Source organism: Anser cygnoides, chromosome 3 (assembly GCF_040182565.1).
Source record: "Anser cygnoides isolate HZ-2024a breed goose chromosome 3, Taihu_goose_T2T_genome, whole genome shotgun sequence".
Classification (NCBI taxonomy): Eukaryota; Metazoa; Chordata; class Aves; order Anseriformes; family Anatidae; genus Anser; species Anser cygnoides.
The window spans coordinates 62,941,898-62,963,366 of NC_089875.1; the positions used below are offsets into that span (position 1 = coordinate 62,941,898).

General features: G+C 38.4%; 1 protein-coding gene across 1 annotated transcript in view; it reads right to left on the minus strand.

Moving 5' to 3' along the window:
• The window catches only part of ENPP1 (ectonucleotide pyrophosphatase/phosphodiesterase 1), a 55,723-nt gene that overhangs the window by 25,505 nt on the left and 8,749 nt on the right, over positions 1-21,469 (minus strand). The window contains exons 2-9 of the mRNA XM_048075768.2: positions 15,208-15,280; positions 13,706-13,822; positions 11,361-11,486; positions 11,130-11,190; positions 5,826-5,923; positions 2,617-2,696; positions 1,200-1,319; positions 8-117 (exon numbers count right to left, since the gene is read on the minus strand). Coding sequence (XP_047931725.2) covers positions 8-117; positions 1,200-1,319; positions 2,617-2,696; positions 5,826-5,923; positions 11,130-11,190; positions 11,361-11,486; positions 13,706-13,822; positions 15,208-15,280 — 785 coding nt within the window. The remainder of the gene's footprint in view (positions 1-7; positions 118-1,199; positions 1,320-2,616; positions 2,697-5,825; positions 5,924-11,129; positions 11,191-11,360; positions 11,487-13,705; positions 13,823-15,207; positions 15,281-21,469) is intronic.

The following is a 21,469-nucleotide window of genomic DNA, read 5'->3' on the forward strand; positions in this document are numbered from 1 at the left end:
CACATACCTATTGTATTTTTCATACAGATTTGGAAAGGTCCCATCAATTGCTACATCTGAGCCAGGCCAGAAGAACGTAGCAGCTTTCAGACCTTGGTACATAGCTGTTAGCCAGATCTGCACGACAAGAATAATCATTCTCATTAGTGGAGTTCACTCAGTTGTGAACCACTCCCACCATCTCTGCACCTTTCAGAAAGATCAAAAACTAAAAACATTAAGCAGAGCACTCAGGACAGTCAATTTTGCATCTCTCTGCTATCTGCAGTCCCGATATACCATCCAGCCTGATTCCTTATTGCTAACACCCATACCCCTTCCACTGCTACACTGCAGGGAGCCAGGACAGAAGCAGGAGCTACCAGCTTCTGCAGCTAGGAGCAATAATGCAATAGCGGAACCACAGCTGAGTACTACGAAGCAGAAATTTCTCAAGAACAATGGAGTAAGCTAGAAAGAGCAGGAATGTTCCAAGGAGCAATGCATACTCTGAAATACAGGAGCAACAGTTAGGTCAATGTTTCTGATTTTAAGGCAGATCCCATGATATACAGATTTTTCTGTTTTCAGCGTGGTTTCCTGCCAGACTCCTGCACCACTTTCTTCTCTGTGGCCTGCAAAGTCTACATTTGTGTTCTTTCCTCCTCAAGTATCAGTCCTCCACACATTACTAAAAGGTCACATCTGCTCCTTCACTGTTCTTCATGTCCACTCTCACCCAAACTTTCCCATGCCAGTTCGTTTTGATGGCAGTCTCAGCACATTTGTCATAGCAGTATGATTAAACTAAGAGCTTTTCTTTTAAAACTGTATCTTTAGACTCAGTAGTAATTTGGGCAGAATGCAAACCTTTACTACTGCTTATTACTGTAATTGGTCTGAAAATTTCCTTAGAGAATTTAACTGCAAGCTCACGTGATATTAAGAACAGAAGAAAATCTGCTGTCTTTACTAGTTATTTTGAGCTAGTTTTCTCTTTAGGGAAAATTTCATTAAGTTCAACAAAATATATTACACTGCTTTGTTCCTAATTCTGCAGCTCTAGTATAGCAATTTTGAATCATGATGAGTAAGTAACGCTTCTTGGCTGACTTAGAAGTACCCTCTGTAACTTTTTTAACATCACTATGCAGTCAAGTGATGTTAAATAATATGACAAAATACTGCTGTAATGCTCTCAGCTGTGCAATAATACTTACAGGCTGTCCTTGGTACCACTGTGGATTAAACTTCTCTTCACTTCTAAGGGTGAAGGATGCATTTCTTTTGAGGTCATACATCTTGTTATCGATTATACCATGAGATTCAGGATACAGTCCCTGTAATTGAGAGGACACCTTGTTGCAATGTTATGACCCTTCTGGCTACACAAACATACGTTTGTTAGACAAACATGTTCAATGAGTAATCTGTATGTGACCCTACTCCAAGCTCAAGACTACACCAGTACCTCAAATCGCAAATTTAACAGCATCACCTGTTATTGCTACCAAAACCTACCTTACAATTTTTAAATGCTTTGCAGTGAGACTAAAAATAATAATTAAAAGCTCCAGCTGGGGAAAACCATTCTATAAACAGTTAAAGAAGTTCCAAGTCACCAGCTGCTAGGTAGCTTTAAAAGACTGAGTGCTCTTCTTTCACACAGACTGACTTCTTTTTAGATTAAAGGGGATAATAACACCATTGGGGCTTTCATGAACACAACTGCCTGCTAATTTTCACAAGAATGGGGAGCTAGACAAAGCTCTACATGGTGTTTAGGGATACTCTAAAGTGGCCATAGAGCATGGTTAACACCTCTAGCTGCATATTGAAACATGGATACTTGGCAGGATTACACAATTAAAAATCTCATTCCTGCACTCCTGCTGATTTACCAAAAGCCAGTCGTGAAAAACTGGGAAGATAAGAAAGAAGATGCAGATCGTCAAGTATTTAATTCAATTTTACTTCTCACATCATGAAATTAAGAAGGCTCTACGGGATTCCAGCCCTGCATTCAGTGCTGACAACCTCCTTTTTCCTTTTTCCTTTATACACAGGAGGTGAAGATATTCACAAGGTCAAGTTTGGGATAATTCTATCCAGGTTTGGGTACAGTCCACCATGGAGCCAACACTAATATGATACTCAGATCTTTCCTTTCATTTCATGTATGTCTTTGGGCTATGCCAAGATGACTTGAAGAAGCGGAACAAGGCTGACAATTTAAATTCTCTGCTGCTCTCACAGCAGAGACTGTGAGCTGCTCTCACTCCTGACTTTAAGAACAGATAGTTCTGCAATTTATTGGAATGAGGTTTTACAAATGAGGTTTGGTAAAGTGGCATGATTTACATTTATATGGGAATTCCTGCAACTGGTCTCAGAAGAACTGGATTACTTAAAGAGATTAGATCTGAGCAGTTAACTATAGTGTTATACAATGACAATCTAAATTATGCAACGAGTATAATAAATACATTTCCATATTCTGGAGGGAAAATCCTGTAGTTTTAGTAATCCACACAGGAAGGAAAAAAAAAAAAAAGAAAAAAACACTGTTGCCTTGGAGACAACTTGATAATGAACAGTCTCTTCGGTAGTGCAAACATAATATACATGAATTCTTACTGTAACAACGGAGTAATGATTGGGAAAGGTTTTTGAAGGATACACTGGTCTCATACTGGAAGTGTATGTTCCACATTTCTCTAGAAGGAAAAACAGCAAATTTACAGACAAAATTTCTGCAAGTTTCTATTATGCAGACATACGTTTTATTATTTTTTTTCTAAATCATGCTTCTAAAAAGTTTTCATTTTTCAGACTTCTGGTGTTAATACCTCATTTTTCTTCCCACATTCATTTACAAGCTGACTGAATGTTAGGAATACAAAATTTTGATATTCATAATGACTGACTCCAATGGTCATACGAGCAAGACCTACAGTCCCTAGGCACATGCATAGGTAAAAATGGGTAATAAAAGAAATCACACCCTCCAAAGCTGCCCTGGTGAGCGGTATGTAAAATGAGCAGCTTGAGACCAACTAGTTACTTCACCATGGGAGCTCTCAGAGGTGAGACAGCACAGCTGCCACCACAGTGGTGCCCTGGCTTTCTCAATCACCCGTCAAATCACTATTTTTGGCACTCTCTCTTCTTTATATATATACACACATATATACATAAAGTATATTAATAAAAATAAGCTGTTATTATAGAATGAATCTCAAAGTTTTCTTTATCTTGACAAAAAAAAAAAGGTTCTTAAGGAGAAAATTTGTGCGTAGTAGTATTTGTTAGTATGAAGTCACTAGCCAGGCCAAAACACTTAAGCAAAGTTTACTCAAGTTAGATTTCCTAAGGCAAATGTGTGGGACCTGATTTTCAGAAAAAAAGAAAAAAAAAGAAAAAAAAAAAGCCTTCATTATCAACATTAAAAATACAACGTGATAATCAAAAACTTTTCAACAGATCCTAAAGATCCATATAGAAAGAAGACCAATCTTCACTGGCCTTCTGGGTTACCTATATACATATATAAATAAAATAGAATGAAAGGTTTAACAACATAAGAAGTGTCATGCCAAGGCACTTAGAACTCATTGGCTGGGGCTTTGGGTTAGGTCTCAGTTGAAATAACCCATTTCAGCTAATTAAGAAGAAGCCAAGCCAGCCAAAAAACCCCTCTCAAATTACATGGGCATTCTCTCCAGCTTTATGTTCTTAAGTAACAAATCATCAGTTTCACCCTTTTTGGTATGGCAACACACTTGATGCATTTCAACCACTTCCAAATCTGTTGTTGAGGCTATTTTCCTAAATAGTAGGGTTTTTTTTTGCTGTTGTGTGGGTTGGGTTTTGTCTGGTTGTTTTTGTTTTGTTTTAGAGAAAAATACACTTAAAACATATTTTGTCCAGAATTGCAGGGGGTATCATTCCTATTTTTGGTTTGTTGTCTTAGTTAAAGACAACTGAAGACAAAAGGAGGATTTATTTTAAAATTATTATATCACAGTCTAGAAGAATGTGAACATGTTTTCTGCAAACCCCATAACACACATAATGGCTCTATCTAGGTTCCCTTAGAAGCCTCAGCACCATTCTGAATTCCCCACCTTCAACACATAACTCTGTGTGTGTGTATAATAAAAGTTGCTAAAAGTGAAATTGTGGTATTGCCTCATAGGCGTTTACTCTAACAAAAATCTCCATGGAGACATCAGAGTTATACCCTAGTGACAGAATTAAAAATATTACCATTATTTTCTCTCATATGTCAGTATCAGGAAATAAATGAGGAATATAATAGAATGCTGCACTTGCCATCAAGTGTTTTAAAGAATAAAATCCAGGGATTTAGCAATGTCCTAATTTAAGGAAACAGTAAGTAGTCACATTAGGTAATGTGAATAACTGTTCATGGTTTTATAAGTCCTGCCATTCATAAATTGTAAGTCTTTCTGGACACTTACTAGTTTAGTCTCTCCAGAGTAATGGAGAATGATGATACAGAATAATATTTTTTCCCCAGATTGTTCTTTATTTTATTCTAAAACATTATTAGACATTCTGGCTTTAAAATCTTCAACAATTTAAGTTTTGACCACAAAAAACCTCAATGATTCTGAAGAGGTGAATTGCCTTTGATAAAGGTACTGAAGGATTTGGTTGAGGCAACTCAATTGCTTAGTGGTCAAAATTTACCATGGATTCAGTGGAAACAGAAATACAAGTTTATTACAGAAGTCACCACAAAAAGTTGCACTGCAGCCTATCCACACTAAAGAATGCAGAAACTTTGTATGCGGCAGTGGACATCGCAGCCTGGAAGTCCTACAGATGCTTTGTGACGCCACTATCTTGTATCTCAGCCAGAGCTATAACCATTTGTAATAGCCAACCTCTCTTCTCAATGCTCAAGATGTTGAAAATTTCAATAACTGCAGCTTATGAAATTGTTTCAAAGCCTCAATTAAAAAAAAAAAAAAAAAAGCTAAAACCTCAAATACATCTGTGAATTGTTATCCTCTGGAACAGATCAAGTTGTAACAACCACTGTACAAAAAAAACAAGTATTTTTACTGATTTATTTTTAGTCAAACTGAAACCAGTCATACCAGGTAGTAATTTATGAATGACAGCAAGATTGGCATATTTTTCAGACACGAAATGTCATCGGTTCTTTACAGACCACAGGAAAATGGAGACAGGAAAAGTAACTAAAGTTACTTAGACACTACAAAGTAGTGGCACTACCAAATCCAGAGAAAAAACATACATATGAGAAATGGAGTTCTCATTTCTTCTGAAAATGTTTGTTATATGAAGGTTTTCTCAGATTCATCACATTTCTATGCTACATACCAGCCCTTCCATATCATCTTCCTTCTCTACCTTCTTTTTCAAGTAGAATGAAGTGCTTTCTATCTCACTTTCTGTTTTCTCCAAAGTCATTCCATCTAAATATGAGACAATATGCAATATAGAGCAAAAAGCATTCCTACTTCTAATTCCCCCCACATAAATAAAGTAAGCACACAACAGGAAGTGTCCATCTCTGAAATATAGCAATTGTTGCTTAACTGTTTTTTTAAGGTATTTCTGAAAATCCAAAGCCTAGCAAGCCCATCCCTCATACCCTCCCTCTCCTTGCCCTTCCACCCCCACACACCTCCAGTTCTGTCTGCACAGCTGTTCTACGGTGCAAAAATATGAATTTCCACAGAACAGTGAGGATTTAAAAGAGTAGTAATAGCAGCATACACAGAGAAACAAACCCCACAGATTTTGGAGGTAAAACAGCATGATATTGCTTAGACAAGGGAACTACTCACGTAATTTGCTAATAACAGGTAGGAGTCTACCCCACGTCTGCAAATATTCTGCTCTGAAGCCATCCAATGAAAACAGTAACACCGGAGATTTGGTAAATCTGAACAAACAGAAATTCAAGTATTAAAAGAGAGACTGAGAAATAAATTCCTATCACTTATTTCAAGAAAGCTTTCCCAAGAATCTTGGAGATGTTCCTTAGGGGACTGTAAACCAGGCTGAGGAAATTAGTCCTCTGAAGCAGGAAGGTTTGCTGGCTGGCACAGCAGCAAGCAAGACAGCCATTGTGTCCTCTTTCTTTGCAGGCTGGCATAAGTATCCTGCTAGAAGAGGTAAGGCATACACACACACACACATCCTGACAAGGCCTATTTTCACAAACACACACAATAAAACATAAGCCAAGATGCTCACATAATCTGCCTGGGGTTTTTCGGTACTCTATCTTGAAATCAGTTCCACTGGAGCCTCACCCAATCCTTTCCATCTCAAGGTATGAAAACGGAAAGAGAAAAGGCAATGCTAACCCATGGCTTTCCTTTATTTAGAAGAACTTATCTTCTGCACAAAACTCTGAACATAACTTGTGCACTAGATTTTCCTTAATCAGCAACTATAATACATATTTTTTCCTTTCATCTTATAAAGATTATTTAACCAAATAAGAACTGAATCTCCACTCCTTCTGTACCAGAAGTACTACCAACCTCCAAACTGAAAAATGTGGTCCTATAACTGGAGCACTATAATAATATTTCAGCCTGGACTTGGCAGATAAATCCAGAAACTGATTTCACTGGAACAAGCAAAAATAAATTCTCTTCTTCCAGTCTCCACAGGACCTATGTTTTCCCAACTTCAGCCCTGTTCAAACAATTTCTCTCCAACTGTAAGTTCTTAAAACATTGCATCACTGATGGAATAGTCATCAGTAACTTCTTCCTTGAAGAAAAAATATCCTATGTTGAACCTATAAATGAGGACATGCGAGGCTGCAATAGCACTGCAGTGCAGCAACAACCACTGAAAACATAAGTTTGTCGAAAAGAAATTAATATATTTTACATGCCAATTAGAAGCTCATTTTTCCTTTCTGTTTACAAATTGTAAAATGAAAATGTTTTTTAAAATTTTTATTGGACTTTAGTTTCCCAAAATAAAACAGTGATGACAGAAGACAAATATTATTTATAAAGTGTTGACAATTTCTTTATTGAGGTACTGCATGAAAAAATCCAAACAACAATTTACACTGACAAGTAAAACATTCATAAGCCTTATTTTAGTCTAAAACAAACGTGACCACATTAAACTGAAGATTAGTCAGGCAGCCAGAACATGTCTCTCCTTTTTTTTTGGATGAACAGTTGGAAGCTTTTGGAAGAAGTTCAGCTAAAATGACTTCATTAGTCAGAACATAGCCTACCCTTCCCCAGACAGAATAAAATATTAAGATGCATTTGTAACATAGAATCACAGAATGATTTGGGTTAGAAGGGGCCTTAAAGACTATCCAGTTCCTACCCTCTTTTAGTTTAAAGACATTTCTCCTTCTCTTGTCACTGTACTCGCCAACAAAGAGTCCCTCACCAGTTTCCCTGTAGGCCCCCTATAGGGGGTACTGGAAGGCCGCAATGAGGTCTCTTTGGAGCCTTCTCTTCTCCAGGCTGAACAACCCCAACTCCCTCAGCCTGTCTTCGTAGGAGAGATACTCCAGCCCTCAGATCATCCTTGTAGCCCTCCTGTGGACTCATTCTAACAGGTCCATATCTTTCTTATGTTGGGGTCCCAGAGCTGAACTCTACTCCAGGTGGGATCTCACAAAAGCAGAGATGTTTGTGGCCTGGTTTTCATCTGTATGGTATATTTAATACTGTCTTTTGGAAAGCTTAGTAGAGACAGTAAGTGAGGAACAAGAAATGAATGACCTTCAGGCCAATATGGAAGTCTTTAGCAGAAAAGAGCAGGGAAACCTCATGTACTACCTTTGCCCATATTACAGATATTTTTTGCACCACAGATTTTGATTTCTGCAACTTCTACAAATACTTAACTTTTTTCAAACAAATTGATTCTCTCCAATGCAGAGGTCTAAAAAATTTCACTGCAAAGTTTCTTGCAATAAAATATGAACTTCGAGGCAAAGACTGTTCAATATTACCTAACTATAAGTCTAACTTAAAAACAAATTTAAAATAACTCCTTAGACAGGGACTTTATGCAGTTGTGCCTGGCTTAACGTTTATGAGTAAACCAACTACTGAATACATGTTTTAGTTGTCTGCAAATCCATCTAATATCACCTCATGCACATAAATTATATTTGGCAAGACAGACCATTGCCACAGCTAGAGATATCGGCACTTTTGCTCTTTGTATACTCCCAAATACATAACTCAAATAGTCAATGACCTGTCCCATAGTCAGGGAAACGAACCTTGAGAGGCCATGTTAAACTGCATTCTTTGGAAGAACTCCAGTGCAATCCCCTTTGAGTAAAGCTCTATTTCACAAGACAAACCGATCTGAGCTCAGTTCTGAGGCAAATCAGTGATTTCTGTGACTTTTTCTGTTTGTAGCTTAGCTTTTGCTCCGTCAAAAATGTGTTATCATGAGCAAGCAGACATGAGAGTACAGAAGCCCAAGCTTTGGCTCTGCCAGTGATTCATGCTGGCTGTGTCCAAGCTGTATGACAAGGCTGTTTCACAGCTCTTGGATAAATATGTATGCCACAGTCACATCCTGACTCCAAACTGAAGGAAATGCAGTGGTAATTATCCACTCCTATAAACTGGCTTCTATGGAAACATAACGCAGGCAACACAAGCTTGCTGTGGTCTAGCAGGTTCACCAGCCTGGATGATCGACAGACCAGAACTGTGGACCATGCTGCCAAGCTGACCTGCTTCCCAGAAGGCTGGTTAGACCACAATTTAAAAAAAAAAAAAAAAAAAAAAAAAGGAAAAGAAAAAGAAAAATAAAAAAGTCTCCTCAAAAAGCTAAACATACTACACAGAGAATTTCCTACTGCCTACTGCCCCCAGGCATACAGTGCTGCCTACGCACAGCCATAAAGCATAGGAAGTAAAATGTTCTTTTCCATTAAATGTATGTAAGGCCTCAACAGGAAGCACAAATACACAATTATTAAGGAGAAAGTAAATAATAACCTTCAAATACATAGGAGAGAACTGCAAAGCTATTTCTTCCAGCTCACTGAAGACAGCACGTGTATTAATAGGCTTAAATTACAGCAAAAGATACTAAACACCAGGAAAACCATCTAGTTAAGCAGTAGGATAAAGCGCTTAAGAAGGTTTGAAATCTCAAAGTAGTATTTCACTCCTGAGACAATGGGAAGGACTAGATGACTCTTGAAATCTTATAGCCCCTTATAATCCTATTACATAACATAGAATCCAGTATTGGAAAGATTTAATGTGTACTTCGTTTTAAGCATTTGAGCCGTCTTACTGAAATCAGTGGGATTTCTCAGATTAAGTACATCATCGAACACTGCAGTTTTTGTATCCTCTGTCGCATATAAGCAGTCCCAACTAAAATTTTAACAACACGTTGTATTAATATGCACAGAATCAGAATCAATATCCTGAGGCCTCAAAATGAGCACTGAGCTAAAGTCACCTGCACTCCTACCTACTCCGCCACAGGAAGAAGTGAATTGTTTACAGACTTGTCAGTTTTGGGAGAAGTCTGTGTGCTAACAGTCTGAGATGAGCCTTCAGTAAACACCACTCAATTCAACTTTGACCACACATCACCCTTTCCTGGGCTGGGTTTTATTGCAACATTTATGGTTTTGCCAGGATTAAAACAATTTTAGTCAAGTAACTATGCATTCCTTTCATGCACTGAACAGGAACAAAAAAAAAAATACAACCAAGTTAACTAGCAGGAGTTGCCATTTGACATTTATACTACTGACAGTGGTTCTTGACAACACTCTTGTTTATCTGCTCTTTGGGGTATCACTCCCTAATCATGCATTCAGGAAAACAGCATCCTAGTCAGTTCCTAGCACACAGCCCTGAATTAATTCCTCAGAAGAGGAATTAATAATAAAAGGTTTAAGAACTGACTGGCTACAAACCTCCTATGTGGAAGTTTCTCAGGGACCTGGGCTCAATGCTAGAAAGAAGCTCCAATGTCTGTCTTGAAGCAGGTTGTGAAGTGTCAGTGTTTGTTATTGTTCCAAATCAGAATGAAAAGTGCTCATGTGGTATAAAAATATGCCAAAAGGAAATACACCTTGTCTGACAATATTGTAACTCGAATAAATATAGTATGATTTACATATCTTAGCATAAGTAAAAAAAGTAATGATGTAAGAAAAAAATGAAGTGTTTTTACTTTACTAAAAATATTCCATTTCAAAATCATCAAAATAATTTGGGGGGGGATGTTTGACATTTTTCAGACAAGAATGTAACTTAACTCAACCCCACAGCATGTTTTCAAACCTTGTTTTCCAGTGGAACACTTTTCAGTCAAGAATGGTTAAGTCACTTCTATTAATGCCCGATTCATTCAACTACAGCGTGGAGTCTACTTAAGCTTTAATGTTAATTTGAAGATCCCACAGCAATAACATTACATGAAGTGCAGGCTGATTTTCCGGCTGGGAACTACTTGAGTCCAAGTGCTACAGCCATAAACTAGATGATCTACTCCTCAGACAGGGCACATGCAGCTTGAAGGAGCAGGCCTGACATGGAGCTCCCCCACAGAAGTACAAGGATCCCATGTGCAATGTTTTACACCTTCTAAAGAAAGTAGCTCACTTTGCAAACAATTCTGTCCCAGTCCCGATGACACTGGGACAGTGATCTGCCCACTTTTTGCAGCTCTGGTGTTGGAACAGGCACAGAAGGGCAAAGGTCTTTAGAAGTGACTATGAAGACAAGCAGTCAGGAGTCTGAGATTGCTGGGTGGGTCCCAGAATATCTGAGACAGCATGTGTTGGAGCATATGTAGGACAATAGTGAGGCTGGCACAAGGGAGAGCTCCCCCGACTGTAAACACAGCTGTGAGAGATGGCAGGGAACAGGCATGTCTTGCAAGTCAAGCAAGTGCTGGAATACGTGAGTGCTGCTGGGGTAGAGCAATCTGATCTGTTAGTACGCGCGACCAAATACTGGCCGAACAGGTGTGCTCGTCTGGCTGGCAGCCGCTCCTACTGTGGATAAGAAAGGCAAGCAGCTCCCATGAAGGCACACAAGGGAAAATAATCTCAAAAATGAAACGTAAGCAAAGAACAGAGCTATGCAAATATACAATATCCTCACCCTTTTGGACACTGAGGTTCAGTAATGTCCTCACACTCTTCTTCAACCCAGCTTGCCTCTCCTTAAAACAAATGAGTGCAATTTATTTTTCAAGACAGTAAATTCCTTTGTTGATCAATGCAAGTTTTTCACTTCATTAGGTGTTTTTAAAATTATACCACATCCTTGCTCCTTTCAAATAAACACAGGTACACACAAGAGAGACTAAATAAATTTGTTGAGGGCACTTACCTTTACAAACAGCATTATAATTGACACAGCAATCGTTTTTTTCCACACAATCATCTGCACAGGAACAATGATATTCTGGTTGCCTCTTCTCTCCACACCTGAATTTATTACAGGTCCATATATGAGCTACAAATAGATGAGAGAGGGGGACAGTACAATGGTTAACACCAGTGTAAGTGCAGAAGTAACAAACTGAATGGTAAGCTTTGTCTCAAATGCGTACTCACAGAAAATCAGTCCTGAGGTATTTCATGCATGCATAATGGTGCAAGCTTTGGAAGACAGAAACAGCCATGGCTAAACAATTCAAGTGCACAGCCGACTGAAGACAACTATTCAGCATATGCTTATAAATACCACAGAACATAAAAGGTCAACAGGAAGAATCTTTTTACAGACCTCTTTAAATATGGTAATTTTTGTGGATTTAATCTGGCATACTATAAACAAGCTCCACAACAACTGCACCAAGAAAACCCCCAATTTAACTCTGAATTTGGAATACCTGGAACACACTGAAAAACAGTAACTTACTCTGACTTGCACTGAAGACACAATGAATTTTACCAATCACCATCATGCATTACAGCTTTTTTCAGCATCTCTTACGCACAGATATAACTCTGTTATCATACAAGACTACTGTGTGTAAACTGACAGAAAGACCTGCTGACTTCAACTTCATTGTTGTTTTCAGTAGCAATTTTTTTTTAGTGAATCATATTTATTTTTCTGAACAGAATATCCCAATACATCTTATCATTTCAAAATACAAATTTTGTTATCAGTTGTAAACACAAGCAGATCCTTCACTGTCAGTGAGGATAAACCTGAGTGATTTACTGAGTGAATTTTCAAACTGAATACCTAAGTGATGGTTTTAATTGAGATGTGGAAACCAAATCCAGAAGCTTGAGTAGAGGACAATCATTATTCAATCTTCATACAAGACTAACGATTAGAAAACTCTAAAAGCATTTTCATCTGGTTAACAAACATATGTACGTAATCTCACTTCCAGGAATACTGAGCTTGAGTAACTCTACCAATGTCAGTAATCTTAACAGTTTTGAGAGAGAGCAGAATCTGTTATGGTTCTGGTTATGTGGTGTTATTTGTAAATCATAAGTTCATTCTCCACTGACATTAAGACTACTGAATTAAAAAACATCATTCAACACATGATAGTAAGTGAGTAGTAAGACATACACTCCTGTTTGTGAAGAATTCTTTAAACTGCTATAATGAAACAAAGTGGAGGGTAAATCCCATGTAAATATTGTAATATGCAAAAAGCTTTATGCAATGTTGAGGACCTTTGAAAAATAGTAAGCTGAAGAAGGCATCTGAGCTCAATTTAATCATTTGGTTCTACAAAGTAAACATTGATTTTTTTTATTTCTAAGACTACGTTCATAATTTTTACAAATACTTATAAAGATGGATAAGAAGAAAAATAGTTAACTGATAAAAGCACCATGCATCAAGCATTAAGACAAAACTACATTAGAGAATACAGTCAAGTTCTGTCCTTAGTGTTACTACCCATACTTAACATCTTTCACCATAAAATTTCTCCACAGTATTTGTCACACCCTTGCCCATCTGCCTTCCAGCTTCCTGGTAACTCATGACAACTTCTTACTTTGCAACTGTTCTCCACCACTGCAGTCTGTTTTGTTGTCATGCCGTGTCCCAGAGGCTGGCACACTGCCCTTGTGTCATGCCCAAGCTGGGCAGAGGGCTTGAGCAGCACGGTACTGCGTAGGGAGGGTGCATTCACAGAGCTGCTCTGTCCTTCCCCTTTCTCACGTGGGTGATGACAGACAGAAATACACAACACACAGAATCCACTCCTGTTCCCAGCCTGCCCCAGAACGTGCTAGCTGTGTATTTGATGCAAGGGACAATACAATGGATGTCACTGTTCTCTCACTCCCAAGCACAGAAAACAAAAAGCTAGCTGAGACCTCCAGTCACGGTTCTTCCTGCACTTTTTAAGGGGGAGTGCAGCAACACGGTCCTTCACAGCCTCTCCCCCCACAGGGCTTTTACAAGCTTTGCTGGTGTGTAACAACAGCTACACACAGCCCTGAAGTTTCCACAGGGGTCCCCAGGACTGCTTTCACCACTGCACCTCTGCCTGCAGTTGCAACAGAGCGGGCAGGAAGAGGGGGAGACCACCGGCAGCACAGCCATCGTGCTGCTCAGCCTCCCCTCTCCTGTCCTTGCGGCCCATTTAAAGTCAGGATTACAGCCATCTGACCACAGCAGAGCTCACAGTGCAAGGCCCTCCCATGTCACGCAGTATGAGAGTTTGCCTCCGTCATTTTTTCTATCCTTACCTGGTTCTATGCACGTTTCCTGGTAATCTAAGCAGCAGTTTCCATGCTTGACGCAATCTCTGTCACAACGGCAGCTTCCAAAAGACCTTTCAAAGCAACGGCCTTTGCAGGTTTTCACTGTAATATTGGATAGTGTTATCAATTAATATGCAAAGGGAAGGAGTATGATCAGCATATGGAGTGACACAGCTGGTCATTCCACAACTTACAAGGTGGCTGCAAAAATAGCAGCAGCTGAAGACAACCAAGAGTCTTGATCCAGCTAAATACATTTATTTTCTCTTATTGAGTGGAAAGTATTTTTCATCACGTTGAACAAAAGGTTCTGTTTTAGTAGGAATGTGGCATCTCATTTGTGGCAGAAGGCAGTGGAACAAAGGATTACAATTCTAGTTGTGAGTGAAATTGCCTTTCTGCATCACCAGAAGATATTGGTACAGTCATTCAGCATATGGAATATCTCCATCAGAGAAAATCTGAACCCGTGTCTTCAGTTAGTGCGCCCAAACAGTGAAATGCTTTTGCAAAAGCCTCCAAGATCTCCATTTTGGAGGCTGACAATGTTCCACTTTCTATAACTAATTAAACGTTAATTGGAATCCAGACTGCACCTACACCTCTCCTATGCTCATGCCTTCTTGGCATTACTGTTTTCATGTAAAACACTGCCACTTCGGCACAAGGAATTGGAGAAGCCCAGCTCCACATGGCACTTTATTATGTTTGAGGTACTACCCTGAGACACAGGAAGAGTTGTTCCAAATCAGACGCAGAGATACAAACTTGAGAGTACTGCTCGCTGGTTTATTTTTTGTTCAGTTTTAATGTAAGAAAGGCATAGCCTTCTTCCACTAAAAATTATTGCAGGACTGTGTGTTAAACAGATTAACTTTGGAATTACTTTAGATCTGCATCATGAATAAAGTTGTCCCCAAAGTGAAGCTTAATTTCTTAAAATATATTTCTTAACCTTCTACCTGAAGAAATTTCAACCACAAAAAAAAATCATGTATTTTTCAGGACAGAAAACAGCCAAAGGAATTCCACAAGGAACATTTTCAGACTAGAATTCTAACCAGTAAAAAAACAACTTTTTTTTCATAGTTGACTGGAAAAGATGAAAAAATAAATGTTCCAGGACAACATGGAATAGAAATTGTTGTGTGTTGTTTTTTTGTTTTTTTTTTTTAAATAGTGAACTGAGAAAAGTCAGCCACGTGACATCACCAGAGTGACAGCTGAGATACAAGGAAGCTGCCAGACCAGTCACCGACTGCCAGGATCAGTTTACCTTTCAGTTAAGTACACAGGTACTGAGTACACCTGAGGTTTGTTTCCCAGTATTTTCATGCCACTCTAAGTGAAGCTATTTCAACCAATGCATCCAATCCTCTTCATGTAACAAGAAAGGGTGACATTCTGATAATATTAAAAGTAATTTACAGAAGAAGAAAAAAAAGGAATTGCTTAGAAATATTACTGGTAAAAGGCATGTCAATTACCATCTTTTGAACAGCTCGGCTTCAGGCCAAATATACATCCTAGGATTGTCGTTAACATGCAGACACAGAGTACCTGTGGGACAGAAAGGAAAAGAAAACAATCTTAAGTGACCACTGAATGGTTCTGATAGCATTCATTTCCTCTATAATGCTACACAGTTGTACTGAAATTGATAAACATGCAGATTAGGAGGCTGATTTCACCACTCACACACAGTTTTCACTTGCAGAAGCAGTAATGTTGTTTGCAGTCAATTACCCATGCATGAAGGTTCTCTAGACTAGGCCTGTGCATTTAATTTCTTAACTTAAAGTAAGTATTGGAAGGGACGGGAAGGGATGGGAAGGGACGGGAAGGGACGGGACGGGACGGGAAGGGAAGTGAAGGGAAGGGAAACATATCTTTAGACACATATACATTTTCTACAAAACTTTATTTCTTCCACTTCTTCCTTCCTCCCAGGCTGTTCTAAGAAAGTGAAGCGAGTTATGCCATTGACCACAGACTACAAACAAAAGCCTTGGCCCTTAAGTGATACCTATAATTTTCTTAGGCAGGAAAACCTTTTCCCACTTCCTAGTATGTAGTTCAGTGTTGGTCTATACTATGGTAAGCAACTGTGGGATGTCACATTAGACCGACCACAGTGTCTTACACTGACCAGAAACTATCACCATGCTTATTTTGGATTCTCAATATATTAAAGTTATCAAACAAGCACCATATTGTTCATGCCCAGTATTTTAACACAAGATCTAATGCCTACTCAAATATAGGGCAAGATTGCTTCTAACCTCATTAAGCATTGGATTTTGGTCCATAAACTTTAGGAATAGTGTATATATTATCACTACACCTACAGTAATTAAAGGGAATCTAGGAAAGCCAGCAATGCACTCAAGACTGCTATTCTGTTCAAATGTAAAATGTAATAAAGTGCTTTGTCTTTCAGGACTTTTTGCAAACTACCTTAAGAAAAATAATGCACAAGACTTTCTTATTCAGAAGTATTTGGTGAGGTAAAGACAGCAGAGGATGTACATCACCTTTCTGGTCAGGAAGAGGATCTTCTGAGAAAAATCACTTTTAAACAACAGTTCAGTATTTTCAGACAGACTTTAATAAACTTCACGTACATGCCTACACAAAGTCTTTATATTTTTTCTACTCCTCCATTAGCAAAAGCCACGTCCAATCAGCCTTTTGAGTGCGATGCCGCAAAAATCAATGGTTGGGCTGGAAGGGACCTCTGGAGGGCATCTGGTCCAAGCCTCCCTGCTTAAGCAGGGCCAGAAAGAGCTTGTTGACCAGGACCACGTCCAGGTGGCTTTTGAAGATCTCCAAAGAGGGAGGCTCCATAACCTCTCTGGGCAACCTGTGCCAGTGCTCTGTCACCCACACGGTACAAAAGCGCTGCCTGGTGCTCAGACTGAACCTCCTGTGTTCCAGTTTGTGCCCACTGCCTCATCACATTTTAACTCACCACATTTTAAAACGCACCCAACTGTTTCTCAAATGTACCTTTTAAGACTATGAGCACTTGAGTAACTAAAGACTTTGGTGTTTTTTTAAAACAAATACACAGTTCATAACACAGTTTTATTCACTAAAGACTACAAATATAGCATTAAAAAAAAAAAAAAAAACAGGAATTATTGCCTGGATCTGATCAAACTTTTTCCTAGAATTCTGCACCAGGCAAGTCTGTCTTCTTAAATTATTTCATATAATGTCCAGAGGAGAAAATAATTACTTTTTCAGTTCAAATCTCTTTGAATTGACAGAAGGAAAATAATAAGAGGATAAGAACATTCGCGTTATCAACACACCTGCCAGATACACTACAACTGATGAAAAGTAACAAGTATCCAATAATCCAGTTGTCAAGAATGATAGAACTGCAAAACCCCTTACACTGTTATTTTTCCCTTCCATTTTTTTCCCTAGCAAAATAACGTGCAGTAACAAGAAGATTTTTTTAAAGTCAGTATCAAAAGTATTATCTTCCATGGAAATTGTTCTGGACCTTTGAAATCTTCCATCTGAAATACCACGTAGATAAGTATGTGCACAGTGAGGTAGGTAGCACATCGGATGCTAGACTTCAAAGCCCAGGAAAATCAGTGTAAAGAGCGAAACCTGTTACTGTTCTTTTTATTTATATATTATTATTCAGAATGTAGAAACTCCTTCATTTGGTTATAAAAAGACATCTTGAAAATATTTTATTTCAGGTTGATGACGTATTGATTTCTCTACTCCTAACATGCAGTGCTACCAAGCTCAAAGAGTAGAATATCCTCTGATGTCTAACCACAAACAGGCCTTAAACAAAAAACACTCTATCCTGAGCGTAACTCTAATCCTGAGATTTTGGGACCAAGTGTTACAAAGACCTATTTTTGTATTGTTTCAGATTTTCAGTTTTACACTTTCCTGAACGTGCTTAATTTCAACTAGCAAAGGCATGAAAGGATTACACTTACTGTGGCATATGAATCTCTTTTGGGTTTGAAAACGCTAATGCTTTTGATGAAATAGTTCAACTCATGTTTCCTGCAAGCAATACTCTGGAAACCACGGTGCATCATAAATCACAGCACATTGCCAGTGCTCTGCATGTCTACTATAAACCAGTTCTGTTCTCAAATTTTTTGTATAAACAAGAAAAACAAACATGGTTCACATCCTTACCTGGTATACTGTGTCCACCTATAATAAAAGAAGAGCTGAAAAATTGTATTGAATCATTACATTGGATATTCTGGCTTTTGCTTTCTTAACACTAGCCCTGCTACTTTAAATTTTAATCTTAAAAATATTTTACTGTAGAATTCTAAAGCTCTTTTTTCTTCAGAGCTTAATAAAGAGGCTTCACAAGGATGGTAGCTTAGAGCCAAAGCATTTGACAATGTTCTGGGACAGTCAACTGTAACTTCATACACTAAACTGTGTACTTGCTTTGAACTAAAGCTTTACCTTGAACCTAAATGATTTTAGTCATCTGGATATTCCCCACACATGACAAAAATGTTCTGCTGGAACAACTAAACCCAGCCAACAGCAGTAAAAGGTCCTGCAGGAGTTGTTACACTAATAGTTGACACCTTGTCAGTGAAAACGCTCCAAGACCATCAGCTCTGTAGATGACAACAGAAGACATCTCTTAAAGAAGATTGCCCAGGTACAGAGAGTCATTGCACTACTATAGCCCAAAGGTGCACTAATTTACTTTGCTATACGGGACCTCACTGCAGCAGGTTACTAATATTACCTGAACTATTTTGCATATGACTAGTTCAAGTTTGGGATGCTGCAATGTGCTGTGTAAAGTTTTTTTTATTATTATTATTTTATTTATTTATTATCGTTGCTATATAGAGACAAGTAGCTGCACATATTGCTTAAGGTTTCCTATCAGGAACCTTGTTAGAACCCCAGAGCATCATGCTGCAAGCACCAGACTCAGCCATCCACCATACCTCTCCTGTTCTCTCCCTCATTCCCCGCCATCCCCTCCACCCCGCAAAAAAAAAGCAAGAATTGAGAAGAAAAATGTGCAATAAAGAAAGAGCATAGGAATCCAAAACATAACAGGAAGGCAAATAAAATTAAAGAACCAGACCTCATTACAGACAAAAGTAGCACATGAACTTTTTATGCTCTGTAACTTGAGAGATTGTTAGGACAAAATGTCAGATTTGGTTTTAATACAAATATTTGAGAAAAGCTTCTAAACCAACACGCTAACAACTGCAGAGAAGAAAATGTCCTGTTTTAAAAATATTTTCTGAGAAAGTTTGTTTTGGAATCAGAAACATTGTCATCTAGGGATGAATCTCTGTCCCATCACTGCTTCCTTTATGTGGGAGGACGCAATAAAAGCTTTGCCTTGTAAACATTATGGTGGTTGGGAATAGGTGGTTGTGTGTCTGGAAGACTGCAATCCCGAAAACATTTCAGAAGCCTTTTATTTTGAGCTGAGCAAATGGCAATATGATAACATGGTTAGAGAGCAGATCATTTCCGACACTCTTCTCTGTAGAACTGAAGTCAAAGGGAATTCCACCAGGCGGTTCAGTGAGCTGGTGGAAGGGCCACAAAGCCAGCACACATGCAGGCTGCAGGTACCAGATACCAAAGAGGCTGATCAGCTGCACAGCAGGTCTTAGTGATACCCAGGGGAACCTCTCACCAGCCTTAGCTACTGTCACCTGTCCTTCGTAAAAGAACAAAGTTCTTCTGCCATGGTCCACTTCTCTTCACTTTTCCCTAGTCTCATCCATCCCTCCCTCCACTCTTCTATTTTGTATTTTCTAAGGCAAAGAACACATGGATATTTCTTTTAAGGAATAATCACTGTGGATTACCTTTCTTCCTGTGTTGACTGACCTTCCTTACTCTTTGCCTACCATGTACTCAGCTGCTTTCCATCTTCCTTTTTTAATCCCTGGCGTTCCATGTCACTCCAAGGTTGAAGACACATCCATTAACTAACCACTATGTAATTAATAAAGAAGCTGTGCAAATAATGGATTTTCATTCTAACCTCCACGACTGACTCTAGCAGTTGTTGTGTCATGTCTGTCTATGAAGTGAGCACGTCTAGACTGGGTTGGTAACGCCAGTATTACAAAACCCATGGAATTTTCCGAAACCACTGGGATCTGTGAAGGGCTTACTATTTTTTTTCACCATTTTGTGTGTCTAAAATAGATGACTGAAGACCTGGACTTTAACACTGAAAGATCTTTGAGAAATAATTTAAATTTGCAAAAGTGTAAAGAACATAGTAATATATAATGAATTTCAAGTAAGAACAGAGGCACCTTCTGTCTTTATAAAGAGCATTGTTAAAAGTGCAGAAAACGTATTGTACAGATTAAAAAAATACTTATCTACACTTGCCGGAGGCAGCAGAACATTTGCTCATGCTTATAAAAGCTATTTTTAAACAGGGATAGCCCTCACCAACTCAGCTTTATTCACAATCAGGAGGATATTTAAGACTTTCTACTAAACTGCAATGAAGCAGATATTTTATCCACACCAGTACAGCCACGTAGCTAAATAGGTGGCCAAAATGAAGTAATCAACACTGAAACAAGTGCATCACACACATCCTTCTTCCTTCCTTCATCTCCATTTTTCCACGTTAGTAAATATTTTTATGTTCTCCAAAGACTTTCTTCTGTTGATCCACATTCCGTGCCTGGAGCCCACAGGGGAAGGGGAGCAGCAGAGGCTCACAGATGCTGGTTGTCCTGAAACACTGAAAGTGACTGAATTACCCTGAAGTCAGTGGAGGCAAAAATCAGGGTATCAGGGTTTGCACCCAAAACCTCCTCATAACTAAACAGAGGATTTACTCTTAAAAAAAAAAAAAATTGTTTTTCTTCTCAAACAGGCATGCAGAAGATCTACCCATGCTGTTTCTATGGAATGATCTCAGACTGTTATTACATACTTTTGCAGCCTAAGGTCATTCAACGGACAGCAAAGTTTTAAAAGGCAGCTCACGCCACTGTAAGGTATCATAAAAAGCCTTCAAGGAGCTTACCAAAGAGCTGTGACTTGACTTGGTGGGGGAAATATCAGCAGAAAACATTATCATACTACAGCTCTCTAAGTACCTTCCAAAACTATTTAAGTGTCTAGTTTTGACAAGAAAAATATAAAAATAAAACAGCAGCTTTCAGCTCAGTTCTAAAATATTTTTCTTGTTGCTTATCCAAATGTATAGGTACAGTATGTTCTCTGGGAAAGTATTAATACACAAGCTCGTATCAAAGTACATGCATTTTACCCCTTTTTTTTGTTTTTAAAGCATTTTACTTGCCATGTGAAAATTTAGAGGGAGACAAAATTACAAGCACACACTAGTTTAAAAAAAAAATGAAACAGGAAATGTAACTTATCTTTAAAGAAATTAAATTACCAGAAAGCAGCTGACTTTGCTATTTAATCAGCAGGTAGATTTTTTTTTTTTTTTATAAAGACTTAAGGATAAACAGGACTGAAAAGTGATCTTGATACTTAAAATAGTACAATACTTTCAAAAACAATTATTTTACTTAGCACAGTAGACAGAGACCGCCATCTACTTTAGGGATAGTGACACAAGAGAACATGGTCACATAGAAAAAGAAGAAATTGTCAGCGCTGTGTCATGTCAAAATTATAGTCCAAGCAAGCTGCACTTGACCTATGAATAAAAGCAAAAGTGGAGAAGAAAATAGGGCCTTGAGCCATCTTCATGCT